Below are 27680 nucleotides of genomic sequence, written 5' to 3'. Positions count from 1 at the left end.
GAAGGATAGACTTCAATGGACAAATAACCGGGGGTCAAAACAAATGCGTTCCTGATGGCTGAGGGGTATTAGAGATTGATAACGGGAGCTGATACGTAGCCGCTTTTAAGATAGAGGGGTAATGGGGGGGCTGGACAGCACGTGCACACTACTTTAGATGGAATGTTGGGAAAAGATGGATGCGCAATTACACAGAATGGTAGACAAAGAATCAATTAGCCTCGTTCACACTTGGGACCAGTCTGAAATGATTAGGAGATTTTATAGAAGACATTGGCCCCTCAAATAGAGACATGGCGAGTCCATTTAATAAGCATCCCACCGATCGCTCAGCGTCCTTCCAAGGATCACGCAGAAATCACTCATACTATGCGGAAGAGTCTGTAAAAAGACTCCTTTAGAGACTAGTCTACTCTTCAGCTATTAGTTTTCTGAAGTAGTCTTTAGAGTTGCCGCTCGCCATCCGCAATGTCGGTAAACAGATAGGGTCGATTTATCTCCATGGAAATCACTTCTCGTCACTCTTGCTTGATCCTGAACTGGCTCTGCAAATATCCTGCTTTCAGAACTTTGTAGACTCGACTTGTCCTTTAAAAGCCAGCTGCTCGTTTCTTTTTCCTGGCCTTTATGGAAGTTTTCCGACTGGCTTCTCGACCTCCAAACGTACCTCTTTCTATTTGGGTCATGGGTAGATCCTCCTCAATTGCTTGACTACTTTGTAATCTAAGCATTCTGGCCGGCTCGCCGACCTCTGGCTGGCTACCCCATTCTCGAGCTGCAAGGGCGTTGGAGGATACGGGAGGCAGATGTGATAAATTCAATGGAGTGCCTGGCGACGCCTTTTTCCACAGGCGTCGTTTCGGTGTTGGGGCTTTGGAGGCACGTTGCAAATCCTCTTCCTCTAGAGTCTGCGCCATCCTTTGCCAGCTATACGCGGCCGGGTCGCTACCTACTTGCCAATGAGAAAGCAAGTTTGCCACAACTCCAGATGGTGGACGCTGGGTGTAGAAGGTTGTCATGGAAGCTAGTCCACTGTAGACAGGTTCCGTTCCGTTTGTACTCTTGGACACTTCTTGCTTTTCTGCCACAAAGTTGCTCTGGATGGCAGTTTTGCTGGCTGCCGGCTCCAATGCATAATCACTAGAAATCAGTCTCGGTACAGATAAGTGTCGTTTACCGATTTCGAGAGAAGGGGAATTGACTGGCACGCGCGATGATTCATCAATCATTTCAGGGTTGGTGCCTTCCATCGAACGCACAATACCCGCTTCGTTGAGCGGCTTACGCCGTAAAATGAGCTGCGTCAGAGCAAGCTCTGCTGCCGCTTTGCGAATGATCCTTTCTTTCATGATTCGCGAGCGCCCAGGGATGTCGTGATGAAGGGGTGAAAGCCAATTATTAAATAACCGATCGTAGATGTCGACCAGTTTCAAATTCGAGGATCCGAAAAGGACCAACGACAGTGGGGGACAGACTGTTAGTTGACTGTTTGTTGAGGGATTGCGAGACATTCTTGGAGCCAGAAATTCGTTAAGAAATCCATCATAATCATGAGCATTCTGGTCGATGTCGTCTAGCAGAGGACTTCCGGCAAGGACTTCTAACCTGTTAAGGTATCAGGAATAGAAATCACAAAGCATACATCCAGCGTTGACAGAACCTACATGGTCTTACTAGTAGGAAGATGAGCCAAGTCTGCGGTGGCCATTTTGTCCTTCAGTTCATTAATAGAATCTTGAAAGCCTCTGTCTTGTTCTTCGCCGACTTCATTTGACCCCGCTATTATCTTCCCGGAGGCAATGGCGTAGATCGAGCTATAATCAGTTTTCCATTGGGGAGTGGCGAGTGGCGTTATATGAGAAATTCCCGTATCTGCGGCAGTGAACATTCCCCTACTCACGACTGACTCATCCCAGTCGTCGACCACAAAGTCACCCCCCGAGCGAGTAGACTGCTTTCTCCGAACTCCAGGATAGCGCTTTCTTAAACGTAAGGCGTCCTTTCCCAACTGCTGGTCATCTGCACCAACCCCACTGTCACGCGCATGGCCAATATATATCGACTCCCGAACCGCAAGACGCGAGTCTATTGTGAACAATTTTATGAATTTGGCTGCAGCATCATATTTCTCTTTGTTCCCGGCAGAGGGTGCATGTGCGATTTCTCGGAGAACCAGAGTTGAGAATTGAGCTGCGTTTGGTGAGATCTGGGTCTCTGCGCTCTCTTCAGATACGGGAGGAATTTCTAGAACGAATGGGTCTGGTATAGATGTTAGGTGCATATATCCATCCCATGCAATTGGAACTCGATACACCAATACCACGTGATTGAGCCGAGAGTACAAGACAAGATACAAGTCTTGAAAGCATAGTGTTAGCGTATCACTGTGAAAGACAAGGGTAAATGCATACCTTCAGAAACGACAAGAGAAGACAAACGCAATGTCGTGTCCTCCGAATCTCTGAAATGGCGCCAAGACAGAATGGGTAACAAAGACGGCCTTGAAATACCATCTTGAGAGTCTGCGGCCAGAACGGATGAAACATCAAGCCAAAATATACGAGACGTTGTGAGAATGAACACTTGTGACACGTTGCAAGCACTTCTTTTGACATCTAAAACCCATTCTGACTTCCTCTTGAGCTCAAGCTCTATCGCAAAAGGTAGAGTTTCATTACCCTCTGTTCGATAAAGTATGGGGCAACGTCGATCCGACACAATGAAGCTGTTGACATCGCCCACCCATTCGATTACTGCCCAACCATCATGTCGTGGAGAGCGGCTGATATTCTGAGCGTGGCCAAGGTCAGGCCACGGTAATGAGCCGGACTTGACGCAAGAAGCCGTCCAATTGCCCTTGCCTCGTCTATGTCGACCTACCATTTCCCAGACGCTCCAATTTCCTCGCTCATCGACAATGGCCAATTGTTTCTGATACCAGGGGTTAAAAGTGACGTCGGCATGCCCATACCCTCCCGTTTGGGAGTGAGAAATCTCAATCAATGGGTTCGCGTCAAGGCGCGAGGATCGTTTCTGGCTCGAGACCACAGGGTCACCATCCTGGTAGATGTGCATAGAAACCGGCTTCCTACGATACAGGGGTCTAAACACAATCGTTGAATGAGGAAAGCGAGCGGCGGCCCATGTCGGCTTCTCTTCTACCGTCCGCGCAAAACATATTTGGCGGACGGGGGCACCTCCTGCCGACCATTCGGTACACTCAGCGTCTCCGATCATCGGGATCCGGACTCGAGCTTTCATTCCGTGCTTCAGTTCAACAGTACCTTCTTCTATCTTCCGGAATGAGATGACATTGCAACATTCTCCCCCAACAGTGATGGCGATCGGCACTACCCGATTACCTGATTCATGATTCTCGATATCCACTGCATTCCCCAAGTCGAAAAGAGAGGATACCAAAGGGTCGCATAATTCTCCTGCCGTTGTAATAATGTGGGAGACTGTCTCATCATCGACTAAGGGCCAACAAGCGGCTAATTCAGGGTGCACTCTAAGTAACAAGCTTTTATTCTCTATGAGTGATGACTGTGGCGCCGTCAATGGTGAAACAATGGTAGTGCTCGTAACTCCTGTATAGACGAGGGGAGGTGCTTGCTACTGAGTTAGTGTATTGCAAGCCCAAGGTATTCTTCGTGACATTCTCTTTATTTAAAAGATTTCACTTACACCGGGGAAGCGTTCTAGAAAATGTCCAAGCACCTGCTTCTGGCTGATAAATCGCTCTTCCCAAGTGCCCATATTGTAGAGCACTGGTAGTAGATTCATCCATTAGGCGTCTTACTTATATATCTGATAGTCAACCGGGTGAGCATGTCGAACTGTCAATGGCTGAGGATGTGTATGCTTCAGAGAACTAAACTCTGCACTGATCTTGTGTGGAGATAGAACCAATACGACTCGTCACCATGTCGACATAGACAATTTTTTATGGTGAAAGTGACGGCTGGCTTGCTATTCAAATGGAGAGAGAGTTGGATAAGAATTGTTCAGTCCAACAGTTTTTGGGCTTTTTACTAGATGTTGCCAAGCACCGTTAGCGTCGGCAGTTGCACCGCAACAACATTAGCGTCCCGCTCATGACTTGTTGATAGAGTCCCTTCTCAATAGACGCAACAAGGATATGGTTATTGACTTATCAACACATTTAGGTATTTTCTCTGGACTGCAGCGTCGACCTGCTCACAATGTCATCTTCGTTCGAGCCTTCACTTTCAACGAGTGGTGTGCGACCGCCACTCACAACAGCAGATGCACCGTCGATGGCAGACACGCTACCTAGCATCAATTTCGGATTCGAGGACTTGCGTAACCGCATGGCTCAGTTCACCGCTCGCTTCGATGCTTTCATTGAGCGAGGTCGGAAACAGGTGCTAGAAGAGCGAAACCAGTTCAGAATAGGGTTGGCAGAGTTACAAGGTGTGTACCAATCATCACCAAGAAGTTCAATGAAAACATAAGTTGCTAACATTAAATCAAGAGGATCAGCGCATGCGACAAAGAGATATTGAGATTATTAGTCTCAAGGCCCAGACGCACGAACAGACCCTCCAGAAAGAAGCGGTGGAGGCAGCCGAAATGCACGCTGCTATCTCTTCCGTCGCATTAGAACGCGACTCTCGTCTTGCGAAGCGTGACCGTCTGAAGCAACAAATTGAGGAAACTCAGAGTGCAATCAACCAGAAATTAGAAGCCCAGAAGGCTCATGCCCGACATCTAGACGCGCAGTCGAGATTGAACGTTCCAGAATTAGAATTCTGGCAGGATTATCTATGTTTGCGAATCGAAGGTGCCGGACGAGAAGATCGGTTGAAATTCGTCTACAGTCACCTTTTGGAGAAAGATTGGGACACGGAAGCGTGGTTCGAACTAGGAACCGCCAGTCGCGATTACGAAGTCTTCCATACGCGGCCGAAAGTGGATAGAGAAGCTCTGGAGCGGGAAGTCGACCTCTTGAACGAGGACCGTGATTTTGGGGCTTTTTTGAAAAGGATGCGCAGGTTACTTGTCGAATCGCTCAAATAGGGTGTTGGATAAAAAAGGAAGCGTGATATGGCTTTTATTCTACTTGACTGTTTTGGACGATACAGTCCACTTGCTCAACCGCAGCGCGGGAAAGAAATCCTCTCATCTGATCTTTCTCCGAAAGCACAATATGGGGTCTACCCAACAGTAATCAGCCACCAGTTGCTTCGCGATAGAAAGCTATGCTTCGGCTTGCTCCAGCAGTAGCAAATCCTTCAGACCGCCCAGTCTTTGGTAGCCATTTGGCGCTCCAAACCGCCTTCTCCGTTTCTGAATGAGTTGCCACGCACGACCTTGTATCAATGGACCAGACTTTAACTTTCCCGTCAAATGAGCTTTACATTAGTTAGCTGTAAATTCTAAAGGTTTTTAAATTGGTCATGTCAACCGACCTGCTCAACAGGTACTCCCCTGTATGGCTCCAAGAAAGTGAAAGAATCCAGGCTGAGTGACCCGAGAGATTTGCAACCTGCTCTCCAGATGAAGTGTCATAAAGCACAATCACCCTTGAATCTCCAGCGGCAGCAAGCAGCTTCCCTCCAGGAGAGAATGCAACAGTCCGTACTGGCTTGACCAGACCTACAGGTTATCAGACGATCTCACTCCCGATCTTTCAGTTCAGAGATGGAAAAGGAAATACCTGACAAGCTGAATGGCATTCGCCCAGTTTCGGTACTGAAGATGTAGACACTGCCATTCTCATGCCCACTGGCAATAAGGCGGCCATCCACGGACTGCAGAGCTCGCATGAGCATCTCTACTAACAAGGGGGCAGGTTAAACTTACCATGTCCAAGCAAGTGCCAAAACTACCCTTGGTTTCATAGTCCCGAATCAACTCGCCGCTAGTATTGAGATCCCATACTCTGATGTGACCATCCTGGGTGACACCAGCAAGGTACTGTCCGTCATCTGACAAAGCTATAGCCCAGGTACCAACTGCACCTGCCATGTTTCCTATTGACCCCTCAGTAACATATCGAAGTTGTTAAGTCTTGAAGTAATGAAACGAGTCCGGTAGATTGACAAGGACTTGGATTGTGATACCTGAAGCAGCGTCGTACTTGGACCAAGTTCCCTCGTGACAGGCCCAGACATTGATCTCTCCACCAAAGCCTACACTGACTGCTCTGGAGCCTTTGCCATTTGTCACTATGTGGTGACAGCCGACTTTGTGGGCACCATCAATGGATTGCACCAACGGGAAATCAGGATCTCTTGTAGAATGAATCTTGAGCGCAGTTGCTCCAGAAGCCGATAGGATTTGTGTATCAGTTACAGCTATTGAGAAGATATCGAGAGGATGGGCTGCATCCCACATAAACTACAGTTAATAACATTCCGACCAGGAAAGAAGTGAAATGTCCGTCTTCATACTGACCATTGTCCACGGAACCCCACGACAGGTATTGTTTCGACTATGTATGTTTCAGTTGTGCTGGAACAACCAGAACAATTCTCTTTAGGATCTTACCATATTTAATCTATCTGAGTCATGGGGGACACTTGGATAGTCTTGTGTCTACTCTTTGATTGAAAAGATGTTTGAATTGGTGAAGCTCGATAAATTGGGTATGGTGGCTGATACTCCGTAAGTGGTGGGTGGTCGTGGGAAAATACTCTGTAATCTAGGTAAGGTAGGTATTTGCAGGCGAGATCATGGGCGTGAGCGGCACCGAGTCCCACTATTCCCATACACTTCAGTGTGGTAAGCACTCTTTTTTACCATATGGAGATTCTAAGAGGCTGAAATTTGAGTGCGAGATAATTATCAGTATTCAAAAATTCATTGATAACTATACACTAGCAAAGCAAGAGAAAAAATTTTGTACAATGGCTCTCCAACCAAACCAGACGCCGAATGCCATGCAGCATACCCTATATCCCAGTTGTATAAAAGCACAGGACTCTCAATACCTCAGACCTATTATCCTTGATTTTCATAATTCAGTTTTGACGGCTCACTGTCCTCTCAGACCACCGTTGTAGTCCACTCATGCCATCTGAGTGTGCTTCCATTGCTTCTTAATCTCTAACCAGGAAACAACTCATCAGTCTCGATAGACCGACGTGTTCAATAGGCAAAGAACATACCTTCAACGCAGTGTGGACATAGAACATGAGCACGCTTCATTCGACCGCATCCAGAACAAGTGTTGAGGTTTTTGAGGTCTTTTAAAGCCTTGCCAGCCATCTGCCTATGACGCTTTTTCATGTGTGATGTCTTCTTTTTGGGCACAGCACGCAGGACGGAATCCCAGATGCCTGAAAAGAGGCCGGGAAGGTTCAATGATAGGGCTGCAGGTCTCAGAAGTCGATGGGGGAGGATTGGAGAACTCTGTAGAGACCGCGACCACTGTCCTGCACCGGAGGATAGAGGTTCCGATGATAAAAGTACACGAGGGAACATATATGACGAAATGCCGGATTGAGACATTCGTAAAGCCATTTTCTTGATAATTGTAGTGCCCGTCGGACCAAAAGACAGCATAGCGGAGTTGAAATGGCCTTTACGTTGCTTTCCCTGTCCAAGATCGCAAGAATTTTGGACTTGTCGGAATCTGAAGCTTTTCCAGCAGAACAGTGATTTGCTGTGTTTGGATCCGGAGATGCACTAGTCCTTATATGGTATAGGGTCCCCCTGAGTTGTGACAACAATTAAGGGGGTTCCATAAGGTAGTCTTCTACTCCAAATAGAAACTCCAGACTGGCATTCTTGGGGTCCATTCAGAATACTGGCTGATTTCATACGGAGCTTTCTTGGTCGACTTTGTTTGTTCTATCTTGACCTGTCCACATCCAAATATTCTGCTTTCCATTGCTCATTCCTTAATTTGACTGGGAAGCTATAACCAACGAGAGCTCAGTTCTCAAGATGGCCACCACAGCCAATTCAAATTCGACCAACCCAGCCACTGTTTTTCCTCGCAGTCATGTTGGCTTTGACAGTATCACATCTCAGATTGAGCGGAAGCTCTTGAAGCGTGGCTTTCAGTTCAATGTGATGTGTGTTGGTATGTGGGCTGCAACTGTCCAGTTGTTCCTTGAACGAACTCACATTGACTGTGTCCTTTACTCTACCAATAGGCCAGACAGGTCTCGGAAAGTCGACTCTGATTAACACCATATTTGCTTCCCATCTGATCGATTCTAAGGGGCGTCTGACGCCCAACGAGCCCGTTCGATCGACTACAGAGATCCAGACTGTCTCCCACAGTGCGTTGGTGCCGGAGGATAAGATCTTCGACAGGAACGCCTTGCTAACGATTGTTTACTAGTCATTGAGGAAAATGGTGTACGCCTCAGGTTGAACATTGTCGACACACCGGGTTACGGTGATCAAGTCAACAATGATAGATGGTATAGATATAACCTATCTGCTCTTCGATAACCACGCTGATTGTGCCATAGTTGGGACCCCATTGTGAAATACATCAAGGATCAGCACTCAGCATACCTTCGAAAGGAGCTTACTGCTCAGCGTGACCGCTATATCCAGGATACCCGTATCCATTGCTGCTTGTTCTTCATTCAGCCGTCTGGCCATGCGTGAGTCTGCACCATAAAAGTTAGCGATGGCTCAATCTTGCTGATTCTGCAAATGTAGTCTCAAACCAATTGACATTGTCGTCTTGAAGAAGCTCTCAGATGTTGTCAATGTCGTTCCAGTAATCGCCAAGGCAGACTCGCTCACTCTTGAAGAACGCCAAGCGTTCAAGGAGCGGATCAAGGAAGAATTCGCTTTCCACAATCTGAAGATGTACCCCTATGATAATGACGAACTCGATGACGAAGAGCGTGCGGTTAATGCCCAAATCAAGGTCAGACCTACTACCCGTGCCACTTGTATTTCCTGCCCGCCTGACTCTAAACCCTCCCTTTCAGGACATTATTCCATTCGCCGTCGTCGGCAGTGAGAAAACTATTGTTGTTAATGGTCAACAAGTTCGCGGCCGGCAAAACCGCTGGGGTGTGATCAATGTGGAAGACGAAACCCACTGCGAATTTGTTTATTTGAGAAACTTTCTCACTCGCACCCACCTCCAAGACCTGATCGAAACAACAAGCCAGATTCACTACGAGACTTTCCGTGCGAAACAGCTACTGGCCTTGAAGGAGAGCAGCGCTGCGGGGGGACATTCTGCTGGCAGCCGGCCTATTAGCCCTTCTGCCGACCGGGAACTCAGCCGCAACTCGCAACGGATGACTATGAACGGCTATTAGGTGCTCTTAGAGAGTGCGTCTCAGTATAAGTCCAATAGCTCCGGCTGGCATGGTCCATAAACATACTGCAGTCATTTCTGGTCCACGCCCAAACTGCGATAAATGACCCCTTCTCTTCCTCCATTGCCTTCTCAATCGGCATCTTCCATTTTATTCTAGCAGCCTCTTTACAGATATCCTTTTCAGCCCTCATATTGCTCATCAGACTTTGTTCTCTTTTTTAGTTTTGCTTAATTTTCTCCTCTCCGTTCAAGAGAGTGACTGAGTCTACCACCTTTCCTAGATTTGTCGTCTCCAGACAGAAAAGAGACCAACATTCGAATTGTTAGCATAGTCTTGATGTTCATGTAATTAATCTCTCTTATGTTCGTCGACGACGAAAGGACCTCCTTGATTATGGGTTTCTGTGGACCGAAGTTACCAAGGCAGATGATGCATTGTTTTCAGTATCGCAACCGACAGTATCTACGGGCGCTAAAGTATACAGCAGCGCTGATAAATAAAACACGCCGAGACATGCCCAATAAATCATTGACGCGCTCCAAAGTTACCACCGTCGACAATCCAATCCCGCAGTTCCTTATAAGCCTTCTCCAGGTCATCGTTCACGACAATCTTATCATGAGAGCCAGGCTGCGCCGCATATTCCAATTCATTTTTAGCTTGGGCAAGGCGTTTCTGACGCAAAGTTAGAATTCCAGCGGGACAGTCTGGCGAGTTGGGGAAGTGAAGGAATGTGGAGGACAGCCATACCGTCAAGCTCTCCTCAGTCTCGGTTGCTCTCCCACGCAGTCTTTTCTCTAGTTCTTCAAGGGACGGGGGTGCTAAAAATAAGAATCGAGCATCAAGATCGGTGCGCTTGACTTGTTTCACGCCCTATTGCAATTCAGTCGTCAGCTGTTGTTTGGGTTGAACTACAATCCATTTGATGATGGATTTCCTCTGCTTCTCCGGTCATATCAGTTCACGTTGCAGGACTATTATTACCTCCATCTCAATGTCGAGAACGCAGATCTTGCCCTTCTGCGCAACATCCTTCACTGCCTGCACAGTAGTACCGTAGTAATTGCCACCAAACTGCGCATGCTCGATAAAGGCATTCTTGCTCACAAGATCCAGGAAATCTTCTTTAGTTGTGAAGTAATACTCACGTCCATTTTCTTCCCCGGGACGGGGAGCTCGAGTGGTATCTAAATATAACAAACACCGTTCAGCGCAATTCCACCAAAAGAAACAATTCGCAGGCATAGTCAATGAGGGTTGGCAAGGGGTTAGACGTACGAGACACGGATAAATCGAAAGTATCGGGGTATTCAGCGAAGAGTCTCTTGAGCAAGGTCGACTTCCCAGTCCCAGAGGGACCCGATACCACCACTGGACGGAACCTTTGCACTGGTGGATTGGTCAGTTAACGGCGAGGAATACGATGATAGGTGTTGGAATGAGAGATCGTACCAGCCCCGGTAGTCATTGTCAATCTGGAGTACCAAGAAATCAGAGAGGAGAGTGTATCAGTCAACTTCCCAGCTGTACCAGAGCTGAATAAACGAAGCATAGGCCAAACGTGCAGAAAAAGCCAACGACGACTTGTCCGCTCAATAACGAGGTCCCCCGCTATGGTGGCAGAAAGAAAGCGGTGGGGAAGCTGGTTTGATGCAAAAGTCGCAAACACGCGGGTGATATCAGTGTTATTACTACGAAGCAAGTCTAGAATGGAAAAGAAGAGGAGACCAAAGCCAGTCGGCAAGCATATATAAATGTGGAACCACCGTATCTTAGAGAAGATGCTAGTTTTCTATACGGCTCAGAACAGAGCCACCTTTTGAAACTCTTCATGGTTTCGGCGATTCTGGATTCCCACTGGCCTGTGACTCCTGCTCTAGGAAATTAGACCAGAGTTCGGCCAGAGACTCTTTGTTCGGGTTCCCGTGGTCCAAGAAATCTGTGGCTAGGGTAGGTGTGCTGGGTGTACGGTGCATGGATATACTCGGCATTTTGAACTTGCCGGCGTTACTTGATGTTCCTGGGCGTGCAAGGCCTGCTTGCTCGCGCTGCTCTGTCGTCAAGCGTCAGTGTCATTCAAAGTTCGCACAATGGGGTATGCATGATGTCTTCGCATACCGTCCGTCCACCCCAGGAGAGCTGCGATAAGCTGCAGTATCTGAAACTTCTTCGGATCTGACCGATCAAGGGCGAGAAATTGCAACAAATGGTTTGTAACGATGTGCCTAGGTAACCTAAGTAAATGAACCAGCAGTGCGGCAGGCCTCAAATTCTGACTAACCTGTCGACATTATCTTCAGCTCTGCCTTTCTTGAGGAATCGTAAGGCTTTGGTGAGATGGTCATTCAGTGTCACTGCCTCATGTCTTAACTTGCCAATCAGGAGGTTCTTCTCCTTAACTTCTTTTTCAAACGGCTTTACCCTTTCAAGCTCCTTCTGAGCAGCCTGAAGAGCTGACTCGGCCTCAAAAGCTTTCGCCTCGGCGCCTTGGAGAGCCCGCCTTAGCTCCTCAAGCTGGGTGTTTGAGCTTTCCACGAGGTCACGGAGTTCTTGTTTCCGAGCTAGAAATAGTCAGCATCGAGATCAGCCAGAAGTGCCAATTTATACAGGATATGCTCTACCTGATTGAATCTCTTGCAAAGCACGTTGTAAACCGTCCACGGTGGCTATCTGAGAATCACGCTCGCAAGCGACTTTCTCATACGAGTCCTTAAGAGCGACCAGCTGCTCTTCAAGGTCGATGACCTTTTCACCTAGGCTCTCTCTTATGGATCGCTCCTCCATAGCGAGAATCTCCCAGTTATGCATGGCTTCTTTTGCTTGCTCGAACTCGGACTGCAGATAAGATTCCTGTTGCAAAAGCTCCTCCTTTTCTTTTAACCAATTCTGCTGGGATAAATTGCTTCGGCTTCTCAGCGTAACAATTTCATTTGACTTCCGTTCGATATCTTGGGTTAGTTCTGCCAACTCCGAGGTTTTCGCGTCCAAATTATCTCTCAAGCATGAATTTTGTTGCTCGAGCTCCTCGATCTTCGAGTTCGCCTGCGCCAGTTCTTCCTATGGGGTTGTTTAGCTCATGTGCTAGGTCAAGAACCTTGCGATAAAGTCTTCAACATACAGCATCTTCTTTGAGCCTTTCGCCCAGTTGAGCTTTGATGGTGTTCACTCTTTCCAGGAGCTTCTGAAACTGTGTCTCAGCGTGCTCCTTCTTGGTTTCGGCGTCGTCCAATTTCCGTTGAAAAGCTTCCATCTCTGCGCTGTGTTTGAGCTGTATTTCCTCCAACGATTTGCGCATGTCTGTGACCTCGGCGCGGAGAGAATCTCGATCTCGAACAAGAGCGTCAAACCGGTCCGACGAGGGCGACTCTGGATCAAATTCATTGTAATGTACATCATCATAGAATTTCGGATCCGCAGATCCTTTCGATTGGTTGTACGCGATGTCATTTCTTTCAGGAGCTCCAACTGGCGTGGCCTGAGCTAGCGTAGGTGGCTGTGAGTCCTATTGCTTTGCGTTAGCGAAGATTGTGGCTATCTCGTCGTGGTATCACGAACATTGGCTTCCTGGGTATCAGGAAGATTATCAAATTGTTCACTCAAAGACCCTTCTTCTTCTCCGTCCTCGAGCTTGACATGGGCTTCGTTTTTGTTTGCAGTGCCTTTGTTCTTCTTGTTCTTTTTCGACTTGACGGCTGCTGCTGAGTTGTCAGCGTGATTTCTGGGCAGAAATCTTGAAGATTAGTTATTAATTTGAACCAACCAGCAACCTACCTTCGGGCATCTTGTGTAAATGTGGTCCAAGGAGGCTTCGGTGGGATGGTAATTGCTCAGACCGCCGCCGCTACTCTGGGTACCAGATCCAGGATATACCTGTCAACAGCACTAGTGCGGCTGCACTTGCGAGCCAAGTCCGCGTCATAATAGGTACAACCAGGACGAGCCCACTCTCGTACTGTAGTAAGCACTTATCGAAAAATGCAGGTAATGAAGCATTATAATTTCCATTTCTACGCTAAGTGTTACAAAATGTGAACTTGCGTTCGAGGATGTAAACAGAAAATGTGTCTTAAAGCGGCGATGCATCTATGCCAGTATGCCTCCCACTCTCGACTCGGGTGGTGCGGTGCACTCAGCATCCACTATCCACAGGAGCCACGTTTCGTTAGATTGCCATAGGCGGTATCGGTCGACGTTGAGAAAGCCTGGGCGTCAATCATACCTATGATTGTGATTCCATACTCATCTTCTGCAGAGAGCTCATTTTGTCTCGAGGAGCCCAACTTCTAAGAGACTACTGTAGCTCTTCAACTGAATGGTCGGCATGAATTTTGATGCTTGGCAGATTTCCTTCACATAAAATCATCCAAAAAGTCCGAGTCTCGATCCTGATTGCTGGTTGCCTGCATGTTCTCTTCAGTGAACAGGTCATCGTAGGCATGCTCTTTCTGCCACTTGAGTTGTTCCCGTTCCCTCTTTTCCTGCTTTTCCCTGGCACGTTGCTCGTCTCTTGCTCTTCGTTCTTCCTTTTGCTTCTTCTTCAAAAACTCCTCCTTCTCTGCGCGAAGATCCGGGAATCTCTCTTCGCGAGTCTTATTGAGGCGATTGACGATTGCATTTTCTCGCTGTCGAACGTAAACTTTTCGGACCATTTTGGGGTTGTGGAATGAGACCTGTCCAGTCGCCATTGACCCGTCTTTCAGCAAATTGGACCATGGCGTGTAAATCACTGTGATGTTATCCTTCTTGTTTCCTGCACCGCTGATAAGCTTAACCTCCCAGTCTTATACTCTGTCACATGAATAGGAGTGGTTCAGGCCTGACCTTCAATAGAATTGGCTTTGGTGAGCTGTGCACAGTCTTCTAGGAGCGGTTGTGGGATCTGATCCCACGTTTCACCATCGCGAAGGCGCAGGTAAACATGGGCACTCGATAGATTGTCGACATGGAACTGGGTACTCCATAAGTACAAGAGTTTTGACTTCGTTGTGCTTTGAGTCTCGGGAGTAGGGTGGGAAACAAACCCTGGGGTGATAACCATGAGTTAATTCTTAGCACTCAACGCAAGGGTGAGAATATGGGTGATGGTTAGCGGTACCAGACATCCTTTTCTAGGCCATATTTGATGAGATCCTCGTCTAATAGCAGGGACTTTTAGATCTTGGGCACGTTTCGTAGAGTCGAAGAATGGCCATCATACTTTCAAATTTATCTTTTCCGACATAGATAAAGGCAGCAGGCTTGACCACATTAGAGGTAAAGTAGTACACCATCTTGGAAATTTGCCTTCTTAGCTAGCAGAACAACTCTGAAATAATCTCTCTCTTAATGCAACGTTGATAAGCGCCTGAAAATAAATTAAGAAGTAGTGGGGTGGGATTTTCTAGGTTTGGGAACTTCAAGGTGGGGAAATCTACTACATACTCTGTACTGCTATCTACCTCTTTTATCACAGTACGTGCCATCTCATAAGGTAGTCGGTTTACTTGCCGATACTTTTAGGTTCATTCCCCTGTTAAGAGCCGAGCCTTCGTCATAAATCCAACTCCATGACTTCAGTGATATAACTTAGTGTAGGACTTGATATAAGCATTGGTATTCGGAACGCGTGTAAGCTTAAGCTTTTCTACCGATGACGCAGAGCCAGGTAGGTAGTTCTGGTCATCTGCTATCATTGATAATAGTAGTAGGAGACAAGTTAACAACTACCTCTGAACATGGAATTTGGCTAGGTATCATTGAGAACCAAGTCCGATCCGAGCTCAGTGTAACAGACTGTTTTAAAATCATAGAGGTACCTTACCTTAAGGACCTTGATATGTACAACTGTAGGTACGCTGATGTACAGCTCGGGCTTCATCGGCACCATTGGGGATACTCTGAACCTTTCCGTCATCAAACTGTCAAATAATCATTTCGATGGTTTCAGCTCAAACCCGATTCTATATACATCGCGTTGATTTACTACCAGATCGGAAGTGCAGTTTACGATTGTCAGCGTTCTCATTTCGGATCCAGTTACAGGTGAATAGTATATGCGGCTTGGTACCCGATTCTAGGTATAACTTTCCACTGAGCCATGAAGCCTTACGGGTCTTATGATCAGGGCCCGGCGTAATTTGGGATTCGGCAAGTTGGAGTGGTATGATGTGCGCATTCGCAGAGGACTTTTGCAAGTTTGCACAATTGAGCATACATGAGTGGGCAGTCTAGATATATGATAATTCTGATTATTATGGAACATAGTACGCTCACCTACCTGGATAAAGACGCACTTTATCAACGATATAATTCCTCACTACTTTGTACATTTGAAGAGACAGCTTCATCCAGACAACAACAGGTATCCCGTTACATCCGGCTGCCAGATTCTCGGCGAGAACCAGTATGCATAGCACGGAGTGCTTTCCTTCCCAGATGGCTAATTGACACATAATTATACTATGGCTACATCATCATAATCAACCAGTCACGATGGCAACAATGTGAAGTTCGAGCGCACGTAAGAGAGTGATGATTCAATATACTCCTGGAGCAGGCCAGCTCACCGCATCAGTACCACCAGTCTCGAGTGGCAATGTCTCTTATTATCGGGCGATGTCGCATGCATATTTATATATATATTGTTTCTTCCTATTTCTTTGCCCTTCGGTCCCTTTTTGTCTTGATTTTCGCAGCGCGGAGACATTCATCCGGAAAAGAAGGAAGGCTTAGCAGTATAATTTTCTTGTCGAGTTTCTGAGGCACGCAGAGTGGAATGAAGTTTATTACCTACATATTGCCATTGAAAGGACTATTTACACCATCCTCTATCATGGGATGTGGATACTTGCATGGAGAAGTAGCAGGTACACTCCAACCATCAATTACAGCATACCCAGTGAGAGAAAGCTGAGGAATCTGGCACACGCATTGCCCAAAACTTACCCGCTTCCTTGTCCTCCCAGGCTGGGACAATGGCAGGACCTCCAAGACACCCCTTGACTGTTGTGGGTATTTGATTCATGCTATGGACTACCAGGTAGCCACGGTGGACGACCACGAGATTGAATGCAATCTCCAAATCAGAGGTTTGAACCAAGTGCGATCATGCGAGTCATTCAATTGCCTAGCTCTCCGTCGACCATCGGTTGATTCGCTTCAGTCCACTAGTCACATTTGAACCCACTACTAGCAGTCACCACAGATCTCCACTTAGCTCAGGCACCGGACACGGTGTCCAAGTGAAATCCATGGCTGTGTGGCATGTGGTAGAAGAGACGGCCTTTGCCAGTCATCATTAGACTATCGACAAACGGTAAAATGAACTGACCATGGACATGTCCACAGGGGTAGCATGTAGCCCACACCCATTCAACATGCAAGACCAAGACCATACAAGGAACTCAGGTATTTATTTCGCGTAAGCGCCAACCATCTAGAGATCACCCCCCCAGGACTCAACCCAGAATTTGTGTGTATCGTGAAAGGCACGGAGGAGTCCGTTCAGGCCTTGAGTGCCCGAGTCTCAAATTCACAACCATCATTCCGTTGCAAGTAGTTTTTAATCAGTAGTCATAGCAGTACTTAACTCCTGACCTGGCAGAAAGAGCTGATTTCAGTCACGATTGCCAGATAGCAATTCCACAAGATGTCTATATGATTCGTCTGTTGACAGGGAGAAAAACTGTTACTCCAACTCGACAAGGAATTGATTAGCGTTGGAATCGGTCTCAGGCAGTCGGGCTACGGCGATAGATCCGGAGTACAGATAGACCAAGTGACTTACATACCACTAGTTACCTGAACTTAGTTAAGTCCGTTTGATTGTGACATCTCTGCTACAGAGGTCTACTGCCTACAGCGGGTATGCCCGTACCAAGACTCCACCTGCCACATGGTCGTTGTTATTGAATTATGAACTCTTGGAAACAGAACAAAGTGCTTATGAGAGTTCTATCAGCGCGCTAAGAATCTCTGGACTTCCTTCACTGTATCTTCTGCAATCGCAATCGGCTGTTGCATCAACTGATTTGTCAGATTTCAAACATACGCATTGCGAATGGCTCGTCTGCGAAAGTTTGAGACTACTTGTAGGACGTATGATTAAAAGGAAAGACAAAAGAAACGGCAAATCTTTAAAAGTCCAACAATATGTAGCCGTCCCCGACTCTCTCAATTCCTTGGAGGAGATTCGATCACGATTGCTCTCCCTTCTCCACCCTGGCTGCATTGATTTGACAGATTTGGAGAGGAGATCCCTTGAGAACGCATTTCTCCAGGGATTTCGATCAATAAAATATATTTAAATTTCTGAATTGAAATAATCTGTCGCTGCTCTCTGGGACTTTTTTTCCCCTTCTCCTTTGCCCTTTCCTTTCGTCCTGCTCTATCCTCTTCCGCTGCTTGTTCCCTCTGTCAATTCTCTTAATTGATAACCCAGCTACTTGCCAGCATTTCAATTTCCTTCGAAACGCCCACTCAGTCGCAAACAGCCCTATATATCGGCCTAGGTGTCAAGAATTGCCACTCTCAAACAGTGACAAATGGCCAATCCCGCAACTCCCGCAGATCGTTTCAAAATCCGCCAAGCACTGGAACGTGCCCGTAATTGCGAGCCAGATGCTGTTGATCGAAACACGAGCGCTATACTCGAGACCGCCATCACGAATCTGTGGCAGAGGATCCAAGATGCGCCGGATAGCTATGTGCTGAACGGGGACGAATTTGCATTATTCAACTATTTCCGTGTCAGATATCGCGATAACCGGACTGCCCAGTTGGCAGTGGAACGGTTCTGGAACAACTACCGCGGGAACAGTGCAAACAGTGATGGAGGTAAGACATAGCACTCGCTCTCGTACAAATGACACCTGGTTTTCACCGATATGTGGGAAAACCACAGTGTCTTTTTTCGTCCTCCGAGGCCGTTGTCTTGAGCAAGAGGACCACATGCTTCGGTTGCATGTCAAGCCTGACCCTCCATAATTCTCAAAGGCTCAAGAGTGAAATCTGACCATCAAAAATCATCGTTTCTGGGGGCGGCTGTATGACATTTGAGCTGTAATCTCCGGGTCCAGCGTTCCTGTTTTGACCATGCCTAGCTGGCAACTGCACCTGCGAAACGAGGACTGGGAGCGCTGGACGAAACAACCTTCGTTGGCCGGTATTGACGGGGTTAAACCAGCATTGGGAACTGCTTCATGTCTTCAGCATGTGCCTGTGAAGAAGTCAGCAAGGATGGCCGTCCTCTATATGTGTGAAGATAATTTTTCTTTGCCAGACGAACTTAATCACTTTCATGATCTTCGATCCACGCTCAGTACCATACTTGGACCGAACACAATTCCTCTGCAACCATTCGGATTTGACTCGATGCAGCAGTGCTGCAAGGTCTCCGGATTAAGAGCGGCATCGACCCTCGCTTGGTATATCTGCAAAACGAACGAAGTATGATGATTTCATCTCTCTTCCGTATCAGATCTTGGACTTGGACTACCACTGCTCAGACTGGGTCGACCTGTTTGTCAAAATGATTTGCTGGACTTGGGCTACGGCTACCTTCTTTTGCCTCCTCAGTTCCATTCAATATGTTGATCATGCCAGCGAACTACTGGTCATTATAGATACCAGGCGATCAATTCGCTTATGAACAATTGTCTGCACCAGACTGTGACATCATCCTCTATAACTATCATGACATCCTTAAGTCGTTCAGAGTATCATGACCTACCGAGTCAACTTATGCATGGAATTTGGTGGTTGTAGATGGGTTGGTCACTGTTAGATTATAGTTCAATGGACAAACTTTCCACAACGAAAGTCCATGATTGGCCCATATTGCATTAGAAGATGCAAAAGAGCAACCTAACTTGATAAACATGTAGGCAGGCAGACACAAAAGTAATCTACTCCGTACCAGTTGTAACCACTAGACTAGTAACTGCCACTGTTGGAACGCGGGCCGGGTTTCATCTTGGATTTCCACAAACTCAAAGGCTGACATCAGCGAGATGCCTTCGTCTCCCGCATCTGGACCTATATAGTAGATCACAGAGTAGAGCCTTACAACCAATGTCAAGTTGATTCACCGATTCATGTTACTTGACAATTGTAGATGTCATGGGGAAAGGATGATACACATTTTGAAGGAAGAATACACAAAAAATTCTTCCAAATGAGGCTTTCCAGGTCGCGCCCGGAATCGAACCAGGATTGCCAGAATCAGAATCTGGAGTGATAACCATTACACTACGCAACCGGAACACAGTTGTTTTGCAGAGTTTCTGATATATGAAAATTTTCGTAAGTAGCGAAAGGAAAAAGTAAAAGTGTAAGGTCGTGCCCGGAATCGAACCAGGATTGCCAGAATCAGAATCTGGAGTGATAACCATTACACTACACAACCCGCTCTTGTTGACACGCAAGTGGACTTATTGGCTCTCAAGCCACCTTGCATACTACGGAAAATTATCCGAGCCCCATACCTACCCTACTATAACAAAAAACATGGTTGGTTATTACCACCACTACCACTTACTCCTCGTAGTGAACCACGATCTTATCAAAATTGTGATCTTGCAGATACCAAGACATTGGCGTGTCATGGGGCCCTGAGAGGTCCCGAGATCCAGAGGATTGGTGGTATATAAGGATGACCTGGGCTGTTCATTCATAGTTACGATATTCCGATAATACTAATACTACGGACTAGTTGCCCAGAGCCCCCGACTTATTATGAGGTGATAGATGCTTAAAGGGTTAGGCACTTGCTTAACACAAATAAATCAAATATACGACTTTAATGATGGCTATAGGAAGTTACCATAATGGCATATTCCTGTTGGAGATATGGCCGCAAGGGTGGGACGATCAGGATGGCGAACTGATAAAAAAATGAGGGTAATGATATGAACGATGCCAGAAAGGTCGCGCCCGGAATCGAACCAGGATTGCCAGAATCAGAATCTGGAGTGATAACCATTACACTACGCAACCAAAGGACGCTACACATCGAGAGTTATAAATATATAGAGTATAACAAGTTTTCTGAAGTTCAGACATCGGCTTATGGAGATTGGAGTGTATCATGCCAGGTTGTCGTATCTCTAGATTTACCCTTAAACCCTACCTCATATCGATCTTGCCCCAATGCAGATTTTCAACTTTCCAAACCGATCTCCATTATATGGACGGGAAAGCTATAGCTACATAGCTGCACATGACATTTCGAAAGAGTGACCAGAGCCTATACAGGGAAATAGAAGAAACTTTACCCAGAAGTTTCCGAGTCTCAAGACATGGTGCATAGAAATGTGACCTCTGTGCGGAATAGTCTACATTCTTGTACCAAGTTCTAGAAGTTCTAAGTGGATATTGTAGGACTACCAACCTAGTATCTTTTCGAGAAGCCCATGATATTTGCATGCCCTAACGATACTCCGTAGTGTTTAGGATGTCCAGGTCGAAATGCAATATTAAGCCAGCGAACTATAATATATGAGAACCCGGCGATGTGACCCTATGGTCGAATCATAGTAGGTTTTTTTTCTCAGTTGGGCGGCGCAGGATCTCACACTCAGGTCCTTGATGTCTCACTCAAAGCGTGAGTACTCTAAGTCACACCCCTATTGGGGAGCAATGCCCCTGTGCTTGATGACATTTGCGACTCGGGAGTCTGGGGTTATATTCTGGGGAGGTATCTATTAGTGTATAGTACAGGCTAAGTGTTTAAGTAGGGACCATCTCCTGTAATGCTGGGGAATGATACAAGAGTTCCTTCGCGACCAAAGCCAAATCGGGGACATTACAGCATAGTATACTCTATATCAAAAGAGGAAAATTTGCGCATAGATAATTGGTTGCGTAGTGTAATGGTTATCACTCCAGATTCTGATTCTGGCAATCCTGGTTCGATTCCGGGCGCGACCTTCTTTTTTTTCCATATTCTGTCAAATGACGCGCTATACTTAGTTATCTTCTTATTCTCCTTATGGCTCATGAAAATGATCCAGCCTATCTTTGTCGTCACAGGGTTGTGGCGGCGGTGGCCTGTATTCTCATTGACAGTAGCTTGACTTCTATTATCCCCGCGGCTTTTTTGCATCTAAATCCACCAGTCAATTTAGCCAGAGTAGATTAGTATTACCAGATTGTACATCATCCTGGCCTTTGGGTCTCCATATATTATCAAATATCAATACCAGATACAAAAAGGCAGTAACAGCAATGACCGAGTCTGCTAATGACTCAACTCATTAATAAATAATGCCAGACCCTGAGTTGGAAGGAGGTGGAAGTAATTAAGCTATTATGGTCTATATCTAGAAAGTAGAAAGTAGAAACCATAAAGAAGACATTCAAGACCCTGCCGACAGAACTCTGTACTCATCACCTGCTAATCTAGACTAGGAAGGAACAGGCAGCGCAAAGCTAAGGAATTTCAATACTGAAAGTCACCTTTCGCATATATTGGGTAGTGGTTATGTTACTAATGTATAGATATCCCATTAGTTGTAAAAATGGGGTTAATATGGAAGTGTTCTAGGCAGCTATCGCGTTGAGGGTGAGCCTAAGTCACGGATCCTATCCACAATACCGAAAGGTCGCGATGGTGATTCCCCGGGAATCACCAGGCCTACGGAGTAGAACACTCTTAAAGGCCTCCCCGAGACAGTGACCCTACCTAGGCCCCAGCCCCATGACAATAATCAAATGCACAAGGTCCTAGCTCTACCTACACATAGAACCCCCTTGGAGAATCAAGTACTCATACATAAATATACAGCTAGTTAGAGTCTAGACTTAATGCATATGAGATACAGAGATAGAAAAGAATCAAGAGATATACACTGTCTAAATCCTCTTTCATATTGTTTTTTACTGAATGTGGCCTATTATGATTTATTCAAGGTAGAAAACTTGAAACTTTGCATCTTTTGAAATTCTGGCTGTGACTAGAGTGGATCCAGGGGTGGGTTGGCCAGCATTGGTAGCTTAGTTGTAGCTTACTTATCAGCTAGACACTTTATGAGGGAGCTGTTCTGCACGGCAGCGGTAATCATGCTAAAGATAGGTATAGATAAAGCAGTTTAATGAGAAGTAGACTCTAATTGGGGGCCAAAGGTAATGGAGATCATAAGAAAGTAAGGTAGTAATGAATAGTCTGAACATGACAAAGTGTTATATGATAAACAATGCCATTGCTGACATAGTTATGCTGATAACTACTAACAAGTATACTTTAAGCGGAGTACTTTTGAATAGTTACTTATCATGGGAATGGAAGGCAATAACTGGACAGTCAACAAAACAGGATACAGATTTCGTATTGCGATTTGTGGAACATGGCAAACTAATGACCACTAGTTTTACGTATACATAACATTTTTAGGCTGAGTATTTTATAAGTGACATGGTTGTGTAGTGTAATGGTTATCACTCCAGATTCTGATTCTGGCAATCCTGGTTCGATTCCGGGCACGACCTTTGGTTTCTCTGAACTTTGGATTACAAAGTTCTCTTTTTGCGCCCAACTCCCTACCCCATCATCATCGGCAACGGATGGCAACTTTTGTAAACCCTATACTCCTGTCAGCAAGTTGTTCGAGCCTGAACGCCGTCTTCAGGCACCTATCCTTTGAAGCCTTGTCAGGTGCTGCAAATGCTTGACGAAAGTAAGGTAATACCTCCGTATTACATTTCCAGCGCACTGGCTGCAGCAATGACGCACATGGTGATCCTGCTGAAGCAAAATGGACCGTATCAACAAGACAAGAGTGAAACTATCGAAGGATCTATAGGCACAATGAAATAAAAAGGGACATTTTCGGCATATATTACAAAATCACGCTCTCTATATATCATTATCATGTCTACTTATTGGCCGGGGACTCAGGGCTGATCAACGGATCAGACGATTTTGAGCCATCCTTGCTCTTATCGCCATTGAGCACGTCTGCTGGTGGCTCTGAGATTTTAATTAGCCTAGCCAACAAAGACGTCTTGCATTGGTCACTCACCGGTTCTGGAAGATTTCCGGTCCGCAAGGTCCAATTCCTTCACCCTGCCTGCCTCGACCTCCGACCTGGATATTCCAAGAAGGGACTTGGGGAGCCCCATTGACGAAAGGAAGGAGACCGAGTCCTTCCATTCGACTTCCTTTCGCTTGTCATCCCAGTTGAGTTCAGCGCCCATCAAGTCGATGATTCCGGGAAGAGCTTCCAGTGCCGCTTCAGCGTTGAGGAAAGCTAACCGGGTTCTGCGAGCAATGACATCAACTGCAGTTTGAGCATATTCGTGGCGGACAGCATAGCGAACTTCACCGTCAATGAACGGATACAAAGCCGAGATACGTCGGCCTCGGAGGGGGAAGCGAGCATCTGTGGGAGCAGACAGAGCTGCAACCTGCCATGCGCGGTCGCCATAAGATTCAGTCAGGTGCTTGGCCACGTCAGTCTCCAGGCCGAAGTGCTGAATGAGGTTGATAAAGAGAGTCTTGGAGTATCCATGGGCTCCAATCAAACGGACTTGGTGGGTCTGGCAGCTACCATCAAGTACGGCACCGTCGGAGACCAAACCACTTCCACCGACACCACTGATGTCCGGAACCTGAGAAACCGCCCGGGGCTTCAGGCCGAACACCTTGATCGCCTCGTCCACGGCTTCCTCGGCCATTTGACGGTACGTGGTCCATTTGCCGCCAGCGCAAGTCAACAATCCAGATGGAGAAACGGAGATGAGATGGTTGCGGACCAAGGCTTCGGAGCTCTTGACTTTAGGGTCACGGACGAGCGGGCGGATTCCGGACCAAGCAGCAAGCACATCACTTCGTTCGACATTAATATCTGGGGCCAGGTAGCCGCGAACTTCAGAGAGAATCCAGTTGATGTCCTTCTCAGAAGGTTCGGGTTGGGTGGTGATCTCCGTCGGCTGATCTGTTGTACCAGCTATAGTGTTGCCCTGCCACGGAAGAAAGAAGATGACGCGTCCATCGGAAGTGGACGGATCAATGAGGCCCATTTTCGAGGGGCTGTAATAACCCGGAAGGATAACGTGAACGCCAGCACTGGGAGCTACAATCTCTTTAACATCGGGCTCGTCCATTTTCCGAATTGAATCAGTGAATGGACCAGTGGCGTTGATTATTCCCTTAGCTCTGACTGTGAATTCCTCTGCCTCTTGACCATTCTTTCCCGGAATCAAGTCCTTCACGCGGGCCCCATTCAACTTTCCTGATTCATCTTTGGTTAAGCCAGTAACCTGCATGTGGTTGACGACTGTGCTTCCGTACAAAGCTGCAGTCATGGCTAGAGACACATTCATCCGAGAATCATTGTGCGCTCCATCTGCAGGACATTAGCATGTAGCTCGCCAAACGCAAGCATCAGATGTGGCGTGGGTTGACACATACCATAGTAGACCATCGCACCGATGAGGTTGTCTCTTCTCAACATGGGGAACGCATCAATGGCTTTGCTCTTGGTGAGAAAATATGAGCTCTCTATCCCTTCAGAGCCAGCCAACCAGTCATAGGCCTTTGTACCGGCCCAGAAGTAAGGCGCTTGCCACCATTTCTGCACTGGCACCATGATAGGAAGCCAACTGGAGAGATGGGGCGCTGTATTTAGGAAGTATTTGCGCTCTCTCAATGCCTCTTTCACAAGTTTATATCTGCAATCAAGCCAGGACGTTAGTGGCTGAAAGAGCCAAGTTGCGGATCTCTGCTGGTCATTTTATGGGTGCACTGAGGGCGTCCTTACTGATTATAATCCAGCTCCCACACGGCCTTTTCAAGATATCGAACCCCGCCGTGTACAAGTTTTGTACTCTTGCTGCTAGTGCCAGCGCTAAAGTCATCTCTTTCCACAACAGCTACTTTCAGACCTCGAGTTGCGGCGTCAAGCGCTATTCCCGAGCCAGTAGCGCCACCGCCGATAACGAGAAGGTCGTATTCATCATCGTTACCAGAGGAACTCCGTTTGAGGTCTTCAATCTGCTCTAGCCGCGATTTTATCGCAGGGAAGCTGGGAGGGACAAGCTTCCCTTCATGGTAGCCAGGCGGTGGTACGGCGGGCGCTTCCGAGCCAGGGATATTGCGGGGGCGATATGAGATGTAGAGCACACCAGCTCCTGTCGCTGCCGCAGCAGATGTGTAGAGCAGAGGTCTCAAGAACTTGCGAGAATGACGAGCGGCCATAATATGTGAATGGATGTATGGGGCCTATATTTCGGCTTGCAGATAGGCAGTCGAGAAAAATCGGCAGCTGCGACTTGGTCCAATGCGCGAGATCAAACTTCCAATTCGCTTAGAAAGATGGATTAGTTGCAGATCACAGTAAAAGAAAGTCAGACTAAGTATACAGAGTCGCAAAATGAAGTGTATAGAGTACAGCTGTACAGGACTGGCAACGAGGTTGGTAGTGGGGAAATGGGCATTAGCGATGACGGAACCAGACACTTGAGAGTGATATAAATAAGAGGGCATTGTAGAAGGGGATTATAGGCTGTAATACATACCTAGTCTATAAAGTTAGGAACTGTGACTTGGGCGGTGGGGGGAAGAGGAGAGGGGGAGAGGAAGGCTCAAGGGAGAAGAGGTATAAAAAAAGATGATGAATAGATTCAGACTTTGACAATATATAACGGTAATAGATACTCCGTCTCCTTGACCATGAGTACCTAGGTAACCTGCTCGAATGCCAGTACGTAGGCGGTGAGATTTTTGAAAACTTAACAAGAAGGAACCAGTATTTGGGACCTAAGGACAAGAACTACGGAGTACGCTAATAATAAATCTCACGAGCCTTGCAGGTAAAATGGCACCTATTTATTGATATATAATATAGGTAATAAAACGCAGATAATAAAAAAGAAATTTACAAGAAAATAATAACAACGACACAATGAAATGACTAAGGTACCTTAGGTACCCTGCCTACTTATGGTATGCACCATGAAGGACAACCACCTCTGGAAGGTACGTAGTCAGAGTATGGAGTAAAAGTCGGCCTACCTGTCATTACCAATAAAAGTGTTGGATTTTGTGCAACGAGCTGCTCCGGGTAACTTTCTCTTTTCTGGATGTGCCACAAACGGAGCATGAGTTACCTAAAAATGAAAGATCCCGCGGGTACCTTACCTTACCTACATAAGTCTCCACTGGCAAGTGCCCAGTCGCCACAATCCATAACAGGGAATGATGGATTGGAGGAATGATCAAAGACAGAGTGGGGTTGGACCAAATGACGGTGTCACTGCGCATATCAGTATTGTCCCACCAATTAGAATCTCGGCAGTCCCCGGCATTGGAAGAGCTAATCCACTAATTCGGACGTCGTTCCCGAGCTGATTGCCAGCATGTGACCAGCAAAGTTTTGTAGGCTTCATCAGTTGCTAATCGACTAGGCTAGACTTTGTGCCTTAGAGACTGACGGACTACTAGATGCCTTTTACGGAGCACTAATCTCCTATCTTGACTGTCCTGTAGGAGATAAATGCTAACTTACAATTGGCTAGATATTTTCTCCTTCTATCTGTGCCATAGTCGTCTTCTTTCTTTCTCTTCGGTTCTCTCTCCAACCACCCATCGATATGTGCCACTTGGGAAAGATGGATAGTGAAGAAAGCTTATACTGACGATGCAGTAGTTCTTTGTACGGGTCTGGGATATTTGGTAGTGATACGTTCAGACTATCCGTAGTGTACTATCGGTACAAAACCCTTATGGAGATGGATGAGCTCAGAGAATCGGCTCAATCACAGGACCATCATGTTTCCGGTTCCTCTGATTGACAAGGGCACAAAATTAAGGACGGTCTCTGACTCTGCGGGCATAGGCTCAATCGCCTTCGTCATTGAACTTATCCCATAGACAGTTAGTTTTGTTATCCAAGCTCGTCCTCTTCTTGGAATCTGATTAGCAGGTTGGGGTGTAGCGGCAACTGTAAGGTACTTGGAGTGGATACGGAGTACGGAGTACCTTGAACCTGGAATACTGAGGGTGGTGGGGATTATAATTATATCATACCTAGATCCGCTTTCAGACATCATGCATAATAACTCATAACTCAAGAAGATGCCCCCGTTCAGCAGTATTCCTGTCCTTTGTCGGGAATACCCTAATAGGCAAGAAATCGAGGTAGCGTTAGTAATAAGTTGAGACGGGAAGATACGGACCAACTTAGCTTTAAATTTTCTCGAATAGATGATGAGTATCATCTATCTACCCTTGAAGTCGAACCAAACCACCAAGAAAAGAGTTATTGATAATGGAATATCAGTATTAGCTCCTAAGGGCCCCATCATTGACACGAGGAAGAGCCTTGACTAGTAATACTCCTCATTCATTCCGGTCTTAATCGCAAAATAAGAAAATTTTGGCGTCCCTTCTGCCCCTATAACTCAATTAATTTAGATTCGGAAGAAGGTTGTGAA

General features: G+C 46.6%; 7 protein-coding genes and 5 non-coding genes across 12 annotated transcripts; 3 read left to right on the top strand and 9 right to left on the bottom strand.

Annotated features, from left to right (window-relative positions):
* Positions 1–183: 183 nt before the first annotated feature.
* AFUA_1G08870 (uncharacterized protein) lies at positions 184–4336 on the bottom strand (the record flags this gene model as incomplete). The annotated part of the gene is made up of 4 exons (XM_747161.2): positions 184–1605; positions 1665–2259; positions 2412–3615; positions 4205–4336. The coding sequence occupies 4 exons, from the start codon at positions 4334–4336 to the stop codon at positions 591–593; spliced, it is 2946 nt and encodes a 981-aa protein (XP_752254.1). The 3' UTR covers positions 184–590.
* An 858-nt stretch (positions 4337–5194) lies between these two features.
* AFUA_1G08860 (SKI complex subunit WD repeat protein SKI8) lies at positions 5195–5994 on the bottom strand (the record flags this gene model as incomplete). Its single annotated transcript, XM_747160.1, has 4 exons — positions 5195–5378; positions 5436–5622; positions 5684–5777; positions 5830–5994. The coding sequence occupies 4 exons, from the start codon at positions 5992–5994 to the stop codon at positions 5195–5197; spliced, it is 630 nt and encodes a 209-aa protein (XP_752253.1).
* A 1923-nt stretch (positions 5995–7917) lies between these two features.
* Positions 7918–9266, top strand: aspD (septin aspD; the record flags this gene model as incomplete). Its single annotated transcript, XM_747159.1, has 6 exons — positions 7918–8056; positions 8130–8258; positions 8321–8402; positions 8454–8591; positions 8650–8863; positions 8928–9266. The coding sequence occupies 6 exons, from the start codon at positions 7918–7920 to the stop codon at positions 9264–9266; spliced, it is 1041 nt and encodes a 346-aa protein (XP_752252.1).
* A 528-nt stretch (positions 9267–9794) lies between these two features.
* AFUA_1G08840 (guanylate kinase) lies at positions 9795–10821 on the bottom strand (the record flags this gene model as incomplete). Its single annotated transcript, XM_747158.1, has 5 exons — positions 9795–9944; positions 10020–10142; positions 10254–10456; positions 10548–10658; positions 10722–10821. The coding sequence occupies 5 exons, from the start codon at positions 10819–10821 to the stop codon at positions 9795–9797; spliced, it is 687 nt and encodes a 228-aa protein (XP_752251.1).
* Positions 10822–11098: 277 nt separating this feature from the next.
* AFUA_1G08830 (putative Golgi matrix protein) lies at positions 11099–13050 on the bottom strand (the record flags this gene model as incomplete). The annotated part of the gene is made up of 7 exons (XM_747157.1): positions 11099–11322; positions 11388–11494; positions 11551–11830; positions 11891–12326; positions 12388–12771; positions 12825–12967; positions 13041–13050. 7 exons carry the CDS (start codon positions 13048–13050, stop codon positions 11099–11101), a joined length of 1584 nt encoding a protein of 527 aa, XP_752250.1.
* A 63-nt stretch (positions 13051–13113) lies between these two features.
* AFUA_1G08820 (uncharacterized protein) lies at positions 13114–14804 on the bottom strand. The gene is made up of 4 exons (XM_077803872.1): positions 14467–14804; positions 14365–14404; positions 14091–14291; positions 13114–14019 (listed from the first exon to the last, which is right to left on the bottom strand). The coding sequence occupies exons 2-4, from the start codon at positions 14369–14371 to the stop codon at positions 13619–13621; spliced, it is 609 nt and encodes a 202-aa protein (XP_077660043.1). The 5' UTR covers positions 14372–14404; positions 14467–14804; the 3' UTR covers positions 13114–13618.
* A 4630-nt stretch (positions 14805–19434) lies between these two features.
* On the bottom strand, positions 19435–19506 carry tQ(CUG)3. The gene has a single exon. It is a non-coding gene (tRNA).
* Positions 19507–19581: 75 nt separating this feature from the next.
* Positions 19582–19653, bottom strand: tQ(CUG)2. Its single transcript has one exon. It is a non-coding gene (tRNA).
* A 518-nt stretch (positions 19654–20171) lies between these two features.
* Positions 20172–20243, bottom strand: tQ(CUG)6. The gene has a single exon. It is a non-coding gene (tRNA).
* Positions 20244–21104: 861 nt separating this feature from the next.
* tQ(CUG)4 lies at positions 21105–21176 on the top strand. Its single transcript has one exon. It is a non-coding gene (tRNA).
* A 1467-nt stretch (positions 21177–22643) lies between these two features.
* Positions 22644–26344, bottom strand: AFUA_1G08810 (glycerol-3-phosphate dehydrogenase GUT2). The gene is made up of 5 exons (XM_747155.2): positions 25764–26344; positions 25007–25551; positions 24658–24917; positions 23267–24592; positions 22644–23214 (listed from the first exon to the last, which is right to left on the bottom strand). Exons 2-5 carry the CDS (start codon positions 25441–25443, stop codon positions 23120–23122), a joined length of 2118 nt encoding a protein of 705 aa, XP_752248.1. The 5' UTR covers positions 25444–25551; positions 25764–26344; the 3' UTR covers positions 22644–23119.
* On the top strand, positions 22662–22733 carry tQ(CUG)5. Its single transcript has one exon. It is a non-coding gene (tRNA).
* Positions 26345–27680: the final 1336 nt, after the last annotated feature.

This window comes from Aspergillus fumigatus, chromosome 1, assembly GCF_000002655.1.
Source record: "Aspergillus fumigatus Af293 chromosome 1, whole genome shotgun sequence".
NCBI lineage: Eukaryota > Fungi > Ascomycota > Eurotiomycetes > Eurotiales > Aspergillaceae > Aspergillus > Aspergillus fumigatus.
This window is presented reverse-complemented; position numbering and strand designations above follow the sequence as displayed.

Excerpts from the sequence above, each read along its gene's own strand:
- AFUA_1G08820 (XM_077803872.1), bottom strand. Across the intron at positions 14,020-14,090 it reads CAAAGCCAATTCTATTGAAG|GAAACAAGAAGGATAACATC; the intron begins GTCAGGCCTGAA and ends TCAGCGGTGCAG.
- AFUA_1G08810 (XM_747155.2), bottom strand. The coding sequence starts at position 25,443 with ATGGCCGCTCGTCATTCTCGCAAGTTCTTGAGACCTCTGCTCTACACA. Across the intron at positions 24,593-24,657 it reads CGGTGCGATGGTCTACTATG|ATGGAGCGCACAATGATTCT; the intron begins GTATGTGTCAAC and ends AATGTCCTGCAG. Across the intron at positions 23,215-23,266 it reads CCGGAAATCTTCCAGAACCG|AGCCACCAGCAGACGTGCTC; the intron begins GTGAGTGACCAA and ends TTAAAATCTCAG.